This window comes from Argentina silus (genome assembly GCF_951799395.1).
Source record: "Argentina silus genome assembly, chromosome: 7".
Taxonomy (NCBI): domain Eukaryota; kingdom Metazoa; phylum Chordata; class Actinopteri; order Argentiniformes; family Argentinidae; genus Argentina; species Argentina silus.
The window spans coordinates 13,359,391-13,376,890 of record NC_139661.1 but is presented as its reverse complement, the minus strand read 5'-3'; the positions used below and the strand labels follow the sequence as shown (position 1 = coordinate 13,376,890).

The 17,500-nt window shown below is 48.8% G+C and overlaps 2 protein-coding genes across 5 annotated transcripts in view; one reads left to right on the top strand and one right to left on the bottom strand.

The window, feature by feature from the left end:
* Positions 1-15,119, bottom strand: part of agtpbp1 (ATP/GTP binding carboxypeptidase 1) — a 21,176-nt gene extending 6,057 nt beyond the window's left edge. The window contains exons 1-18 of one of the 3 annotated variants that reach the window (XM_083673799.1): positions 15,017-15,119; positions 13,721-13,784; positions 11,321-11,451; positions 7,220-7,287; positions 6,769-6,832; positions 6,359-6,505; positions 6,114-6,245; positions 5,274-5,367; positions 5,030-5,067; positions 4,579-4,787; positions 4,001-4,178; positions 3,705-3,743; positions 3,092-3,189; positions 2,333-2,449; positions 1,093-1,793; positions 909-992; positions 699-785; positions 212-360 (exon numbers count right to left, since the gene is read on the bottom strand). In XM_083673799.1, the coding sequence (XP_083529925.1) occupies positions 212-360; positions 699-785; positions 909-992; positions 1,093-1,793; positions 2,333-2,449; positions 3,092-3,189; positions 3,705-3,743; positions 4,001-4,178; positions 4,579-4,787; positions 5,030-5,067; positions 5,274-5,367; positions 6,114-6,245; positions 6,359-6,505; positions 6,769-6,832; positions 7,220-7,287; positions 11,321-11,451; positions 13,721-13,752 (2,368 nt within the window). In that variant the 5' untranslated portion in view covers positions 13,753-13,784; positions 15,017-15,119. The remainder of the gene's footprint in view (positions 1-211; positions 361-698; positions 786-908; positions 993-1,092; positions 1,794-2,332; positions 2,450-3,091; positions 3,190-3,704; positions 3,744-4,000; positions 4,179-4,578; positions 4,788-5,029; positions 5,068-5,273; positions 5,368-6,113; positions 6,246-6,358; positions 6,506-6,768; positions 6,833-7,219; positions 7,288-11,320; positions 11,452-13,720; positions 13,785-15,016) is intronic. The other 2 variants (XM_083673800.1, XM_083673801.1) reach the window with 2 other exon arrangements.
* A 325-nt stretch (positions 15,120-15,444) lies between these two features.
* The window catches only part of naa35 (N-alpha-acetyltransferase 35, NatC auxiliary subunit), a 9,304-nt gene continuing 7,248 nt past the window's right edge, over positions 15,445-17,500 (top strand). For both annotated transcript variants that reach the window (XM_083673803.1, XM_083673802.1), the window contains exons 1-6: positions 15,445-15,504; positions 16,464-16,592; positions 16,795-16,828; positions 16,915-17,029; positions 17,155-17,229; positions 17,361-17,500. The exon at positions 17,361-17,500 is cut by the window's right edge and continues 28 nt beyond it. In XM_083673803.1, coding sequence (XP_083529929.1) covers positions 16,472-16,592; positions 16,795-16,828; positions 16,915-17,029; positions 17,155-17,229; positions 17,361-17,500 — 485 coding nt within the window. In that variant the 5' untranslated portion in view covers positions 15,445-15,504; positions 16,464-16,471. The remainder of the gene's footprint in view (positions 15,505-16,463; positions 16,593-16,794; positions 16,829-16,914; positions 17,030-17,154; positions 17,230-17,360) is intronic.

Genomic DNA, 17,500 nt, shown 5'->3' with positions numbered 1-17,500 from the left:
CAACTGTCTGAAACACCAGCATCTCTTCAGAGTCACCCAGCCAGGGGAGGCTGGTGGAGGAAAAAATCGCAGGACAGGGCTCATTGTAATGCATGGAACGGAATCAGGAATCAAACACATTCCGGTGCCTGTCCTCTGATTTCTGCCTCCCCCAGCCTCCCCTGGTCAGTCCCGAGCTCACAGCAGTGTGTGGGCCAGTGGTGAGTCTCACCGTAGTTGAACTGGCTGTTGGACTTCTCACAGTTGATGATGTTGAAGCGATAGGGGGCGCCAACGCGCATGCCGCTCACCTCGAAGTAGAACCACTGGTGGTAGTGGTTACTGTTGATGTCTGAGTTCAACACCAGGTCATACTCACACCTGGAGAGAGACACACACACACACACACACACAGGCACACAGGCACACAGGCACACAGGCACACAGGCACACACACACACGGACGTCAACATCAGGTTGTACTTCAAACCTGGAGCCACATAATGCAATCCAACTACAGGGCAGAGTACCAAACACTCTATTCCAGTAAAACGTGTACTATATGAAATGTGCTCTATAAATAAAGTTTGATTTGATTTGATTTTACTGGAAAATTCAATTCAATCAAAGGGCTTGCTAGAATTCCTTTTCATGCTCCTAGTTTAATCATATCGGCATTTAAGACATTTTCCACAGTGAGGACAGAAAACACAACATACTTCCTGACTTGAACGGCCTTCCTCAGGTTCCCAGACTCAAACTGAGAGTTGAACTTCAGAGACTCCCCATCCTCGATCACCGGACAGCTGCAACACAACAGGAGGAAGAGGGGGGGAGGGGGAGGGGGGAGGGTGGGAGGGAGAATGAAGGTAAGACACAGAGATATCTGGACCTACAGAGGGGGGTATGTGGGGGGCTGGGGGGCTGACCTGGGTATGTCCAGGTCATACACCACTTTATCCAGGATGTCGTTGGGGTGGATCAGCCTCTCGATGTCCTGGAAGATCTTAGTCCTGTAAGGAGGGAGGAGAGAATTTAGGGAAGGGTGTGTATGTGTGTGTGTGTGTGTGTGTGTGTGTGTGTGTGTGTGTGTGTGTGTGTGTGTGTTCTCACCTCTGCACCCCGTAGACCCTCTCTAGGATGTGTTCTCTGAAGGTGGGCGCCACGTGGCCAAAGTAGTCAGGGTACGCCACCTCTGTGTAGTCTGGCGCCGACCGCGTGCCCTTCACCATCGCCACATAGAGGTCCGGGTCATGAAGGGGGAGGAGCAACGCTGTGTCCGGCACCTCTAGCACCGCCCCCTCGCCCCCCTCCTCCTCAGGCCCCTCCTCCAGCATCTGCTGAGCGGCCACGCCCTCTGTCCCGCCAACACCACACCCCGGATGCGCAGCCACACCCCCTCCAGCCAACAGGGGGGGCTGCGGTTTGTGGAGCTTGTTCTGAGCACCTCCTCCTCCTCCGCCACCCTGAGGCCCCGCCCCATCGAGGGCGACCCGCTCCAGCTCGTGCACCAGCTTCTGCTCTAGCCCCGCCCCTGGGTGTGGCCTGGGAGCGTGGGCGTGGTCGCCGGGAGGGTCTTGGTCCTTGGTGATGAGGATGGTGTCGAGGTCCAGGGGGGGGTGGGGGGGAGGGGGAGGGGGAGGGGCGTCTGGGTGGGGGTGTTCCCCCTTGGCCAGGTGACAGCCCCCCTGGGCGGGGGGGGGGCGTTTAGCGGGGGGGAGGGCCTGGGCGGTGGGGACAACGATCGGCCGGTTAGACTTGGGGGCGGCGGGGGTCCCGGTCACACCTGTCTTTGGACTGTCAAAGTTATAACCCTGATGAAGGGACAGAGGAGAAAGCGTTAATGCCAGAGACAGCTGTCTGGTCCGGGGGAGGCTGGTGGAGGTAGAAATCGGAGGATGGGCTCTTTGCAAGGCATGGAACGGAAAAAGGAATGGTATCAAAAACACGTGTTTGATAACATTCCTTATTCCATTCCATGACTTAGGGTTAGAAATCCTCTGAATTCTACCTTCACCCACGAACCTGGTGTGGTTTAAATCCAAAGATAACATGGTAACAAAATCTAAATGATTTTGATTGTTCTTCCAATTCTCCTCAATTACCATCAAAAGGAATGATAAAACAAGTAAATGATGACTTCTGAAAGCTTCATAGTACTAAGATGAACTTGATCTCTGCCACATAAAGGACTTAGGGTCATCTCTGCCATTGAGAAGGTCCTGAGACCACTGAGAAAGTCCTGAGACCACTGAGAAGGTCCCGAGACCACTGAGAAGGTCCTGAGACCACTGAGAAGGTCCCGAGACCACTGAGAAGGTCCCGAGACCACTGAGAAGGTCAGTATAGTTACCTGGAAGTCCTCTGAGAGCTCCAGGAAGAATCTCTCATAGACCTTTAGCTCCTCAAACGCTCTGCTGTGGCTCTCCCTTGGACGCAGCTTGTTGATGTCCGTCTCTATGTCGTCATTCTGCACAGAGAACTCATCTTTAACAACCTCAACAGAGAGAACTCATCTTTAACAACCTCAACAGAGAGAACTCATCTTTAATAACCTCAACAGAGAGAACTCATCTTTAACAACCTCAACAGAGAGAACTCACCTTTAATAACCTCAACAGAGAGAACTCACCTTTAATAACCTCAACAGAGAGAACTCATCTTTAACAACCTCAACAGAGAGAACTCATCTTTAACAACCTCAACAGAGAGAACTCACCTTTAATAACCTCAACAGAGAGAACTCATCTTTAACAACCTCAACAGAGAGAACTCATCTTTAACAACCTCAACAGAGAGAACTCACCTTTAATAACCTCAACAGAGAGAACTCATCTTTAACAACCTCAACACAGAGTACGGTGACACTGGGTTTCAGATCAGTTCTAAGCAGGGAAGCTGGTGGAGGTAGAAATCGGAGGACGGGCTCATTGCAATGCATGGAATGGTCCTCCAATTTCTACATCCACCAGCCTCTACTAGTTTGTAAGAGGCACACTGGCAATATATCAATGGTTCAATCAATAGCTGTTTGTTAGGGTTTGACCAAGTCAGGTGTGGTTGTGGTCAGGTTGCAGTCGCTCTGTGGTCAGTGTAGGAGGGGTTACTGTACCGGGGAGTGTTGGTCCTTCTCCTCCTCGTTCTCCTCCTCGTTCTCTGTGTCCGCCTCTGTGTCCTCGTTGTCATCGCTCTCATCCACCACGTCATCCACTGCGGACGACACACGCACACACAAACACACACAGAGACACACACACACACACAGACACACACACAGACACACACACAGACACACACATCAAATATCTGACAGAGGAGAGTCAACAAATGGCATGACTGAGTCTGATAGGTTGTGAATGGGTCCCAGGACCTGATGGGAGGATTAATGTGCCCTCTGATGGAAGAGGGGGATGACTGAATGAGAGGAGAGGAGTGGGCAAACATGAGAGAGAGAGAAAAAGAGAGAGAGAAAGAGATAGTGGAGAGAGAGAAGGAAAGAAATGCATAGCATGACAGCATGTGAAGTCAATGGACGAGTAGTATGAACATGTCACAGTTCCCTGTGGCAGCATAGAGACTGTACACACACTGTTAGTGGAGTGTGATTAGAGTATGAGAGGAGTAGGAGTCAGTAGTCGTGAGTGAGTATCCGGGGGAGGCCGCTGGAGGTAGAAATTGGAGGACGGCCTCCCCTGGAGGGTGTGTACAGAGGGTTTAGGTCTTACCCCAGAAGGGCCTGCTGTAGGGCAGGTGTAATGATCCGCCTGTGAAGGACATGGAGTGTGGAATGTGTCAGGAGACTGTGTCAGCCATGACCTTTAAGTGTGTGTCCGTCAAGAATGTACAGCACATTAATACCAGGAGTGGAGTGTGTGTGTGTGTGTGTGTGTGTGTGTGCATGTCTGTCTGTGTCTATGTGTGTGTGCGTACGTGCGTGCATCTCTGTGCCTGTGCATGCATGCGTGTGCCCACGTGCGTCTCTGTGTGTGTGTGTGTGTGTGTGTGTGTGTGTGTGTCTCACCCCCAGGGGGCTGGTTGTAGAGCTGGGCCACAGGCCCCCCTGCGGGGACGTGGGGGAGGGGATGGTGGTACACACTCTTGATGGTGGGCAGAGGGAGGCGGTTCTTGGGGAAACACTTCCTCATGATGAGGCTGGACGTGTTGATCAGAGGATCCAGGGTCCTCACCGCCAGACACTCCTGGAGAGGACACACAACCTTCATCATCACCTTCATCAGCAGCATCATCATTAGCAGCAGCAACATCATCATCATCTCCATCATCATGATCATCACAGTCCTCAGTGTTGGTGTAATGTCTAGGTTTAACTCCAGAGGGAGCTGTTGTGAAGGGTTATGGACTCTAACCATGACTGACTGTGGCGGTGTTGTAGAGGACTTAGGATGTGTTAGTGTGACTGACCGTGGAGGTATTTTAGAGGACCCTCATGGCCTTAGGGTTGGGTTTGGGTTGGGTTTGGGTTAGGGTTGTGCTGTGGTTGAGTTAGGGTTGTGTTGGGGTTAGGGTTGTGTTGTGGTTGAGTTAGGGTTGTGTTGGGATTAGAGTTGTGTTGTGGTTGAGTTAGGGTTAGTGATTGACCGTGGAGGTGTTGTAGAGGACCCTCATGCCGTCAGCGTCTATGAAGGCCTTCCTCCCCAGCTTGATGTTGGTGACGTTCTTCAGGCATCCCAGAATGCCCTTGCGGATGAGCATGTGACGGTGACGCGTGTCGTTGCGGTGCCAGTCCTGGTAGATGGCCAGCAGGGCGGCGACATGGGCCCGATCCACCGCACGACGGGCGTTAGTCTCTGAGGAGGAGGAGGGAGGGGGGAGGGAGTGGAGGAGGGGAGAAGGGGAGAGGGAGGGGGAGGGGAGGAGGAGAAAGAGAGAGAGAGACACTAGTTAAGACTGCAGTCTGTGCTGACAGCAACACTATCATAGAGTGACAGAGAGAGAGAGAGAGAGAGAGAGAGAGAGAGAGACACACACACACACACACACTCCTCTCAGACAAACAGCAGGCTAGAAGGCTAGACAGAGATGTACTCACTGGATTTGAGCAGCGCCCCCAGTGTGTCCAGAGCGACTCTGATGAGAGAGAGAGAGAGAGAGAGAGAGAGAGAGAGGTGGGGGGTGAGAAACAGCAACACACATCTGTAGACACCAAACACAACAGAGAGAGAGAGAGGTAGAGAGGCACAGAGAGAGAGACAGAGAGAGAGAGAATGAGAGACAGAGAGAGAGAGGGAGAGAGAGACAGACAGACAGAAAGAGAGAGGGAGGGAGAGAAATACTTGTGTAGGTTGGTGTTCTTCTTGCTGTAGGGGCCGATGATCTTGAACATCAGCTCCACTACGCCATTCTTCCCCAGGGACACGGCATTCACCGCTGAACACACACACACACACACACACACACACACACACACACACACACACACACACACACACACACACACACACACACACACACACACACACACACACACACACACACACACACACACAGTTAGCGAAGTCAGTTGTCTAGCTGGGAGCAGACGTCTGAAACTAATGAACAGATACAGTCAGTCAATGTCTACATGTCAATTAAAGGTCAGTCAATCAGATCGCGAGGTTCCCAAGGGCTGCTCTGAGGGCTCTGTGTGTGTGTGTGTGTGTGTGTGTGTGTGTGTGCCATACCATGTGAGTGTGTGTGACGTTTGTATGTCTAGCCATGCCGTGTATCTTAATGAGGAAGGACAACATGTTATTTAGTGTCTGAACACACATTATCACCTAGCTGATAGATGAGACACAGACTCACACTCACAGGCGCACACACACACACACACACACACACACACACGCACACACACACACGCACACACACACACACACACACACACACACACACACACACACACACACACACACACACACACACACACACACACACACACACAATGAACCAGTCTGAACAAACCAGTCTGAATGCAGCTGGAGTCTTTTTTCACTGTCTGGTCTGTTGTTTTGAAACCAGCTGATACATAAAATGTTTTGTTTTTTTACAATGTATTCATTATCAATCAGACAGGGCAGTAGCAGCATGCACACACACACACACACAGACATTCACCCCCCCCCCCTACTCACAGTTGGTGGAGTAGACCCTGAGGACCTGCAGGCAGGGCAGCAGCAGCTTGTGGTTCTGAAGGTTCTGTCTCAGGAGGTTCACCGTCACGGTCAGACCTCCATTCACACGCGCCTTCACACCAAACTTCCTGTCTAGGGAGGGAGGGGTGGTGAGAGGGAGGGGGGGGGTGGGGGGTGTATATGTGTGTGTGTGTGCCTGTAGTATGTGTGTGTGTGTGCCTACAGAGTGTGTGTGTGTGTACTACCTTTGGGTCCGACCTTGGCCAGGAGAGAATGGAGCTGCAGCATCAGTTCTTCGCTGGGGGGCGACTCTTTACTGGCACTGAGCAGCAGCTGGAGGAGGACAGCCGTGCCCCCCTTAGACACAAACACTCCCATCCTGCGACCCCCCCCTGAAGACAAGACACAACCAATCACAATCAGTCTCCATAAACCAACCAACCTATCACCATCACAACCTCCACAAACCAGCCAAACGTCTTCATCAGCCTCCACAAACCAACCAATCGTCTTCATCACTCTCCACAAACCGACCAATCGCCGCGGCTGTCTCTCGAATCTGACAACATCATCACTACAGTCGAACACACTCACTGACCAATCAAAGTGCTCCTTCCATTCAGAGTCGTCCAATGGGAGAGAGGTTAACACTTACCGATGGTGAGCAGCTCGTTGAGGATGTAGAGGATGTTCAGTATGGTCTGAAGGTCCCGCGTGTTCTAGAAATAGACAGAGAGGATGCTGGGTACACACAGCGTGCGTGTGGGTGTGGGTGTGTGAGTGTGTGTGTGTGTGTGTGTGTGTGTAGCTTGCACCAGGTGTGTGTGTGTGTGTGTGTGTACGATGTAGATGCACACAGCGTGTGTGTGCAGATGTGTGTGATGTGTTGTGTTGTACCAGGTGTGTGTGTTGTACCAGGTGTGTGTGTTGTGTTGTACCAAGTCTGTGTTGTGTTGTACCAGGCGTGTGTGTGTGTGTGTGTGTGTTGTGGGTTCAATTCCCGCTGGGACCATATATACTGAAATGTATGCACTCACTACAATGTAAGTTGCTTTGGATAAAAGCGTCAGCTAAATGGCATATAAGAATGTGTTGTATGATCTCACCTCTAGCGAGGCCAGGATGACCTCCATGCCACTGGAGCCTTTGGACATGATCTCCTTCCTGGTCTTCTCTGAAACACACACGGACATAGGGGTCTGAGCTGGGTGGTAGGCACACACACACACACACACACACACACACACACACACACACACACACACACACACACACACACACACACACACACACACACACACACACACACACACACACACACACACACACAGAGGAAATAGAGTGGTGTGGGGTGTCAGCTGGGTGATGGAGTGTTCTGGTGTACATACAGTAATGAGCAGCAGGAGGATGGATGTGAATATGTGTGAAACATTCCCTGCTAGGAGTTATAGACTCATAAATAAAACACACTTCACAAATCAGGTTTCAGTGCCCAGCCAGCTCAAACACACACACTCAAACAGAGCCACAGACGCACACAGTGTGGTTTGGTAAAAAGTGACCTCTAAAAACATTCCTGTCATACCAGACTTAAAGCTCTTCAAAAACATAGACATTTCACAGCTGATCCTCAAAACCAAAACAAAATAACTATGCAAATGAACACCACCCAATACAACCCCTAAATAGGGTTAAGGTTAGGGGCACAAAACATTTGCTTTTTGTTAAGCACAAAAGCAAAAGTTTAGAATGGAAACAGTAGGTTTTGCTACATGGGTGTGGTTTCTGAGTGAGAATAGAGATGCCAAGGGGCTTCATCAGATTGTAGTCCATGAACTTACTTCCGGTTCCAATTTCCCATTGGAATTTTTCAAGTATTTGTGTCCGATTTACTAGCGTGTAGATAGCCAATGTAAAGACTAATCAAACGCTAGTTAATCGGACAAGAAACAGTAAGCCAACATGTTACACAACGCTAATATAAGTGTTATATCAAACCCAGATGGGAAAAATTAATGGTGATTTTCGTCTTTAACCGGTTCAACAAGTTCCACAGCCTACATTCTGAGGGCACCCTTCTGAACTCTATAGCTTAGTATGTATCTGTTAGTGACGCCTCTTGGCTGAACTGGATCATGTTCAGTGGTATTCTTAGGCCATCACTATCCGATTTGATCCGTGGAATCCGGGCATGACTTTTGAAACAACCTAGTAACTGAACAATACAACCTAGCAACTGAATACGAAACCTTGTTTCTAATTGGCTAAACGGACGAACAGACCAAAATGTCTGAAACGAGTATTCTGAGTGTGTTCTGCACAGTTCAGCTCCATTTGCTGAATCACACTGAAACCAAACGTCTAGTTCAGGGAAGGCTGGTGGAACACAGGTTTGATACCATTCCTCACTCCAACAACCTCCCCATGTCTAGTTAAAGGTAAGAGTAGTTAACTAACTTAACAATGCTATCAACTATCTTCCACTACCTACTGTAGCCAAGGCCGGTCTACCTGACCACCTACAGAGAATGACTCAACCGACTGGTCCTCTAATGACATTGATACATGAACCTCAACTTCTCTAACTGTGGTTTCCCCAAGTATTGATTACTGAATAACAACAGGAAATATTTATCCAAAAATTCTATGAAAAAAATAAAATAATCTGAGGAGTCAGATTTCTCTTAAAGATCAATTAGTTCCGTGTAGCGGTTGTCAAGTTAAAAGCAAACTGCATAATTCCTAATAATAATAATATATAATAGAATAACATAATAATAATAGAATAATTCCTGCCTACAGTAGCAGAATCCGTCAGGAGCTGGGACCCCCCTGAGTGTTGTTTTACTGTACTACAGGATGTCACGGTAAACAGACCCCTCCTGGTCCACAGAGCCCTGTCACTCCCTACCTGAGGAGGCTGGGGGGTCCAGGGGGGAGGCAGGGGGCCTGTACCACCTTGAGGCTGGGGGATCCGGGGGGGACATGTATCTCCTGGAGGCTGGGGGTTCCGTGGGGGGTGGAGGGAGCCGATACCTCCTCGAGGCTGGGGGGGACGGAGGGAACCTGTACCTCCTCAAAGCTGGAGGGTCCAGGGGGGAAGCAGGGCGCCCATACCTCCACGTACTGCTGCTGCTATAGTCCATGTTCACCCTCAGTCTTTAGTACAGTCTCTCTGTCCAACCCCCTACAGTGTACACTGCCTGCAACCCCTCTGAACCCCAGAGCACTGTAGTGTAGCGTAGCACCTCCCCCTGAACGCCTCAGCCCACTCCTATAAAGCACTGTAGCGCCTAGCGCCGCCCAGAGATACTCTATGCTGCAGTGTGCAGGTCTCAGGGAGTGGGACACACACACACACACACACACACACACACACACACACACACACACACACACACACACACACACACACACACACGGAGGGAGTGGTACGTCCCACAGAGAGAAACACACTAATGTTTCAGTCTGCACAGCACAGTTTGTTCCGTTGCCAGGGGAAAGCTATGACCTATTTTCCAGAACAGCACCCTCCGCTGGTGAGAGGCAGAAATGCAGTGTCACAGAAACAGGTGGATAACACCATTGAGCTATCAAAGGCCTGAGAGCCAAGAGTACTAAGAATAAACAACATGATTTAGCGAAGTCAGTTGTCTAGCTGGGAGCAGACGTCTGAAACTAATGAACAGATACAGTCAGTCAATGTCTACATGTCAATTAAAGGTCAGTCAATCAGATCGCGAGGTTCCCAAGGGCTGCTCTGAGGGCTCTGTGTGTGTGTGTGTGTGTGTGTGTGCGTGTGTGTCATACCATGTGAGTGTGTGTGACGTTTGTATGTCTAGCCATGCCGTGTATCTTAATGAGGAAGGACAACATGTTATTTAGTGTCTGAACACACATTATCACCTAGCTGATAGATGAGACACAGACTCACACTCACAGGCGCACACACACACACACACACACACACACACGCACACGCACATGCACATGCACACACACACGCACACACATTCACACGCACACTCTTTCTAGGGCATGAACATGTCTCTCTATCCCCTTAAACCAGTTACCAAACAAACCTAAACTAAACTGGGACCAGTTCAATGGCCTCGTTTCCCGTTTGAAATTGCACATGCTGGCATATACCAGCCTCCTTTGATTTCAATGTTGTGTTTTTCTTTCCATTGGTATGTGTGTGTGTGGGTGTGTGGGTGTATGTGTGTGAGCATGACTGGGAATATTGGCTGGGGGGAGCAGGCTAATTATAGACTAAGTGAAACAGCTTTTCATCGACTGTCAGATTCCCTGTGACATATGAGGGGGGGGGGGGGGGTCCATTGCTCCCAATGGGGCAGAAAGCTGAGCGTTGGCTGGGGGGGCGGGGGTCCAGTTACAGCACTCACCTCCAACACTGAAATGTTTCCAGCACTAAAGACATGCTATCCTAGGACAAGCACCCCAAACATCCGCCCAACCACCCAACACTCGCCCCAAACATCCATCCACCCACCCACCCAACTCTCGCCCCAAACATCCACCCACCCACCCAACTCTCGCCCCAAACATCCACCCACCTACCCAACACTCACCCCAAACATCCACCCACCCACCCCAAACACCCACCCATCTACCCAACACTCGCCCCAAACATCCACCCACCCACCCCAAACATTCACCCACCTACCCAACACTCACCCCAAACATCCACCCACCCACCCCAAACACCCACCCATCTACCCAACACTCGCCCCAAACATCCACCCACCCGCCCCAAACATCCACCCACCCACCCCAAACATCCACCCACCTACCCAACACTCACCCCAAACATCCACCCACCCTCATAAATATCACTGAAATACCCTGTCCCCAAACGTCCACTTAGACACCCACATACCCCCTGACCCCTGACCCATAGACACATCCCAAAGGCTGTCCCATGACCACCATGTTTACATGACAAAGATATGTGTGTGTGTGTGTGTGTGTGTGTGTGTGTGTGTGTGTGTGTGTGTGTGTGTGTACAGACAGACAGACAGACAGATCTCATCCTAGGTCTGGATGAGGCAGACAGAAAGACAGACAGACCGGCAGAAAGACAGACAAGCAGTCAGTTCTCTCCCTGGGTCTGAATGAAGCAGACAGACAAACAGACAGGCAGGCAGGCAGACAGACAGGCAGGCAAGCAGACAGATAGTTCTCACCCTGGGTCTGGATGAGGTGGAGGATCTTGGAGGTGATCTGTCGGGCGGTCTCAGCATCCGCCAGCATGGCCTCCCCGTTCAGCCTCTCCAGCTGGCCCAGTAGCATCAGGGCCCGGGAGTTACTGGGAACGCTGGAAGACACACACACACACACACACACACACACACACAGGTTTACATACACCCCAACACTGCCCTACAGTCAACACAGAGCTTAACACACACACACTACATTCCATTAGAAACATCCTGCTACACACTGGAGACATGTACATCTGTGGTTAAGTATGTGTTTAATGTCTGAATTTAATCTCCGGAAACAGATTCAACAAATTCACCAAGCAGATGCATGTATCACCTTCTCCTCTCCTCTCCTCTCCTCCCTCTATCCATCCCCCTCTCCTCCTCAGACCTCTCCACCCTCTATCCATCCTCCTTTCCTCTCCTCCTCCTGACACCCTACACCCTCTATCCATCCCCCTCTATCCATCCCCCTCTCCTCTCCTCAGACCTTCCCCCCCCCAACACCCATCCCCCTCTCCTCTCCTCCTCCTCCTGACACCCTACACCCTCTATCCATCCCCCCCAACACCCTCTATCCATCCCCCTCTCCTCTCCTCTCCTCAGACCTCTCCCCCCAACACCCTACACTCTCTATCCATCGCCCACTCCCCTCCTCTCCTAACACCCTACACCGTCTATCCATCCGCCTCTCCTCTCCTCCTCCTCAGACCTCTCCACCCCCTAACACCCTACACCCTCTATCCACCCCCTCTCCTCCTCCTAACACGCTACATTACCACAACTTGGAAACAAAAAATAAAAAAATATTTTAAAAAAAGTCCTTTCTCTTGCACTGTGACTGCCGATGGCATTTGTTCTTATGGAAGGTTTTTACTTACGATGACTCGTTGGGGGTGAATTGTTACGTCACGATTGTTAACCCACAACCTAAGTGTTATTAGCGCCATGCTCTACCAACGGAGCCACAGAGGACCACACATCTCGTTCTCAGACGCATTTTTTGGCAAAGGACGAATAGCAAAATCAAGGAGAAATCAGCCAGTGCAACCACTCTTTAATATGAACTCTTTCATATGAACTCTTTCATATGACCAGTGTATGGTAGGGCTGGGAGAGCAGTCTGATACGTGACTAGTCTCTAGTCTCGCCTGTCATTTTCCCTCTCTCTGTAGATGTAGAACCTATATTAAGCCCTACTGGGTCAGAAAGGTCAAAGGTGAGTTGGCATGACAACAGCCCATGGAAGACTGATTGAATAAAATCTTCCAAAAAAATTATTCTACCCTGCCATATGCCCTTATAAAGACAGACGGAGAGAATGAGAGAGAGAGAGAGAGAGAGAGAGAGAGAGAGAGAGAGAGGAAAGAACAAAAGAAAGAGAGAGAGAGAGAGAGAGAGAGAGAGAGAGAGAGACATAAACAAAAACTCAACCGACACAAATCCGAAGAGAGGGAAAGGGAGAGAGAGAGAGTGAGAGTGAGAGTGAGAAGCAACCCAAACAAACACACTGATGCAGAAAGACACTATGGCCCGATACATTCCTGCTCCAAGACTCCCTCACAGAAACACAGACTCCAGGGGAGGCTGGTGGAGGTAGAAATCGGAGGACGGGCTCATTGTAACACATGGAATGGAATGAGGAATGGAATGATACCGTTCCTCATTCCATTTCATGCATTACAATGAGCCCATTTGATACCATTCCTCATTCCACACTGGACACCCACAGGGAGTCCCATGCTGACTGAACTCTACCAGGCCCTTGTCCAGGTGAGGTGTGTTGACGTTTGACGGCAGGTTTTGGCTGCACCCGCTAAGCAGACATTCTAAAATGCCAAGCTAACAAAACGTTAAAAAGTTTGAAATAAGAGCTTCATCATTGAAATGTTATCAGAGAGAAAAAGGCCCTAGAGACTGATGCTGCAGCTGCAGGGTATAAACATAAATGTCACATAAATGCACTGACTCCAGCCAGCCACAAGTGGAAAGTCGGAGCTGCTACACTCAAATAGAAGGATATCACGGTGAGCAACGTGTTGTTTAAACAACGCAAACAAAGAATCCTGGACGTTTGACAGAGAAGTTTTGATAACACCACAACCGTGACAAGAGTCAAGGCTGGCTGGCCCTGGTGCCCTGGTACCCTAGTCTATCTGTACTGCTGCTGTCCTGAGTCAACCCTGCTGTGTCACAAGACAGGGAGAAAACAACAGGGTAGAGTAGGAGGGCAAGGGGCAGTGAGAGAGAGGGAAGGAGGGAGGGAGATGAACAGACAGACAGACAAAGAGAGAGACAGACAGACAGACAAAGAGAAAGACAGACAGATCCTGTCTTTTTGAGATATCGTCTCTCGGTTTAAAGAACATAGATACTCACCCTTTCTCCGTGGCCATTTTGGGTTTATTCATTTTCCTTCACACACGTCAACATTTCACGTCAACTGCAAGAGAAGGAAAGCGAGGATCAGCACAGCTATAGTCTACACTCTGCAGCCTGGACTTACTGCAACTCACTGACTTCATCCCGCAACCCCAAGACATCCCAGATTATTCTAAATCATTCTGCAGTCTGCGCAGTGACAGAGTGACATCAGCTACAAGGACAAGGCCACACCACCCGCTGAACAGTCGAGCCCATACCCAGTGTAACAGAAGAGACTACCTCGACCGTGATCAACTTGTGTAACCAAAACAATGGGCTGTCTTCAGGTAAACTTAAGGGGCTCCGATGTCAAGAAACAAAAGAGCTGTGACTTTGTAATTAAGCCACTTTCGGTAATCAGAGCAAAACCTTTACAAGCCAAGGGGAGACACTCCATTAAAGAGATACATGAGCAGCGTGTGTGTGGTTTGAATGGAGCCAGCCTTGCTGTTGGATTTGGCTGTCACTTGAACTGGGTCATTAATGAGTTTGCATTAGCATTGGATAATTGATGGTTTACACAAACCTAGACAATAAATACTCCATTACAGGTGAGCTGAATGTCAATTAGCAACATCCATCAAGGGAGTGTGAAGTCTTTGTGTGTGCAACTAATGGACATTCATTGTTTCAATAAATATAAATGTATATATGTATGGCTACAGTACAATAATGTGCAGTTTGGTGAAATTATCAAAACAGGTGCAATGAAGAGTCTTGGGAAAACAAGCCTTAGCCTACTGCTTGAATTGAAAAGCATGCCACTTCAAAAGTGGTAGCTAGAGCTCCTGAATCCAAGCTTACCTTTCAGCATCGACAATAACACAAGCCATCCAAGCGTGGAGGAATGAATGACTAACTACAAGATACCTTAATATCAAGATGACCTAGCATGATGACCAGCAAAGGGGCCTATATTAAAACGAGCCAGCTAGCTCTGTCTGTGTCAAGTGTATGCTGCAATGGCACTGATGAGGTGGACATTGTCATCATCCTCCACTAGTGTCATTGACACCAGCGTTGGCTAGCTACTAACATTAGCTACCTTTCTAAGCTAGAAGTAACTGGTTTACTGGTTAACAGGATCACTGTCTGGCCTCACAACCCCCCACCCCAGTTACACCTGCTCAGCGCTGTTTGTCCATTCAGTTGCTAGTACTAGCTAGCTAGCTTGCCTGGTAGCGGTTTGTAAACAATCACAGCGAAATTCATAACAGCGAAAAAATAGTTAGACAAAATGTAATTACGAACCTATATTCTGAGGAATTGTTGTCCCATAAGGGCGAGCTAATTCCTGTATAGGAGGTTCAGTGTCTGTCCTGCTTTGAAACGCCCCGATGTTATGATACAAACCCTGCTCGGTTGGAGAACTGTCAAAAGGACCTGTCCTCCAGGTGGCGTGAACAACGCGAGAATGCAGTTTACGACGAGTGTAGTTTTTAAGACCTGACGCTAAAATATGACGATAGAGCGGCTCTAAGGGAGAATTTGCTCTAAACGTGGATCAAAGATCCCAGATAATCATATACTTCTCCAATATATTACTGGGATTTAGAGGACCAGAAGATAAACTGGTCCGAAAACACCGCTATGAGAGGAGCCTCCATTAACTTGCCATAGCGCGATGTTTAGGAACTTCACATCCCAAAGTGCAATAAGACACATGACGTCATTGGTGTGCCCCTTCCATCCCAGTCTTCGAGCAGAGCTAATGCACTAGCTACATGATAATTAGCAAGGTATTTAAATGCATTTTCAAGTCAAATATCGCAAAAGAAAGTCTAATATCTTCCATGCTCTCGTCTGAAATATGTATCACTTTTCGAAATGCATGATATGTATGATTAGGTAGCAAAACGTTTTGTGGATATGATCAAGCAAACATGGCTATCCAGTTTATTTGTGCTCTATTTAGCATTCTGTAGCAATGACTTGTCTTATACAAATCAGACCTTCTTGTACAATGAATTGTTATTGGTTAGCTATGATATTACACGAACCCTTTGATTTCCAGCCAGACAATCAAGGAGCTAACTAGAATCTCTTTGACATGACAGCTGAAACAACAATAGTCTTGCTTGTCAGGTGTTCCTGTCATATAGGCTGCAAATGTATGTCCCCGGCCTTAAACGTATTAGATATTAGTAACGTAGTAGTCATGAAGCTACCCTTAATGGCTAGCTTTGTCTGAAATCAAGGTTTCATTCAATAAGATACCCATTACTATCGTCTAGTCATTTCTAATAATAGGCTAAATCACATCACACAGTATTTACTCACTGTGCGATTCTATTCTTGACCCAAGGAATGTAATACCATGTCTTGCACCTCTGTCTATTCAAAGCAAGCAACCGAACCAGTTAGCTGAGTCTTCCTGACTGATTTACAGTGACAGGGCAGGCTGTGGCTGGAGGACACAGTGACAGCCACATTTCGGGACATTTTAAGATCTAACTCTAACTAGCTAATCCCTGAACGTCATTTTAGCTGACCTCACTGTGACCTGTCTGTTTGTTAATGACGAGATTACACCCTAGAAAGTGCTGCTGTTGTCATCTTCATCATCATCATCGTGTCACAGATCCACACAAAACAGATACAGATGTCCTAAGCTTCCTTAGAGCATTCTGACCGCAAGTGAACCCTAACCCTCAGAGGAGAAGTGTGTTCATGTCAATCTGCTTTGTTGACTTGGCAGCTGTCGCCATGGTGATGAAGTCGTCAGTTGAGGAGGATGATGCCGGGTGGGGGCTGGGCGTCCCAGAGAAGATGAGGAACAGCGCCAACTGGGTGGACATCACGCATGACTTCAAAGGGGCGTGCAGAGGTACCCTAACCTAACCTATCCTAACCTAACCCTCAGGGACAAACAAATGTACCCTAACCTATCCTAACCTAACCCTCTGGGACAAACAAATGTACCCTAACCTACCCTAACCTTCAGGGACAAACAAATGCTACTCTGGTTTAAACACCGTTTTTGAGTCTGAATATTCAGATATTTTGGTATCTCTGTTTTGGTTTTACAGAACTCAACCTTGGAGAGTTGCTCCATGACAAATTGTGAGTAAGAAACTCTTTGATACACAGACACACACACACACACACACACACACACACACAGGCACTAACTAGGCCTCTGTCTGCAGGTTCGGTCTGTTTGAGGCCATGTCTGCCATCGAGATGATGGACCCCAAGATGGACGCCGGGATGATCGGTAACCAGGTCAACAGGAAGGTGCTCAATTTTGAACAGGCAGTCAAGGTAGGCTCCGCCTCTTGTCATAACAAAATGGCTGACACGAATGGAAAGAGTTTATAGTCCCTGTCACTCTCCTCATCATCTTCCTATCTCTTTATTTTTCTCTCTCTCTCTCTCTCTCTCTCTAGGATGGTGCAATCAGAGTGAGGGACCTGAGTCTCCCTGAGCTGATTGGGATTATGGACACATGTTTCTGTTGCTTGGTCAGTACTGCTTACTGCCTAGAATAACTGCAGTATATCAACAAAATAGCCTCTTTGTATGTACTAACAACATATTTGTACTTCTGTGTGTGTGTGTGTGTGTGTGTGTGTGTGTGTGTGTGTGTGTGTAGATCACCTGGCTGGAGGGTCACTCCCTGGCCCAGACAGTGTTCACCTGTCTATACGTCCACAACCCTGACCTGATCGAGGATCCCGCCCTCAAAGCCTTCGCCCTGGGCATCCTCAAAGTGTGTGACATCGCCCGCGAGAA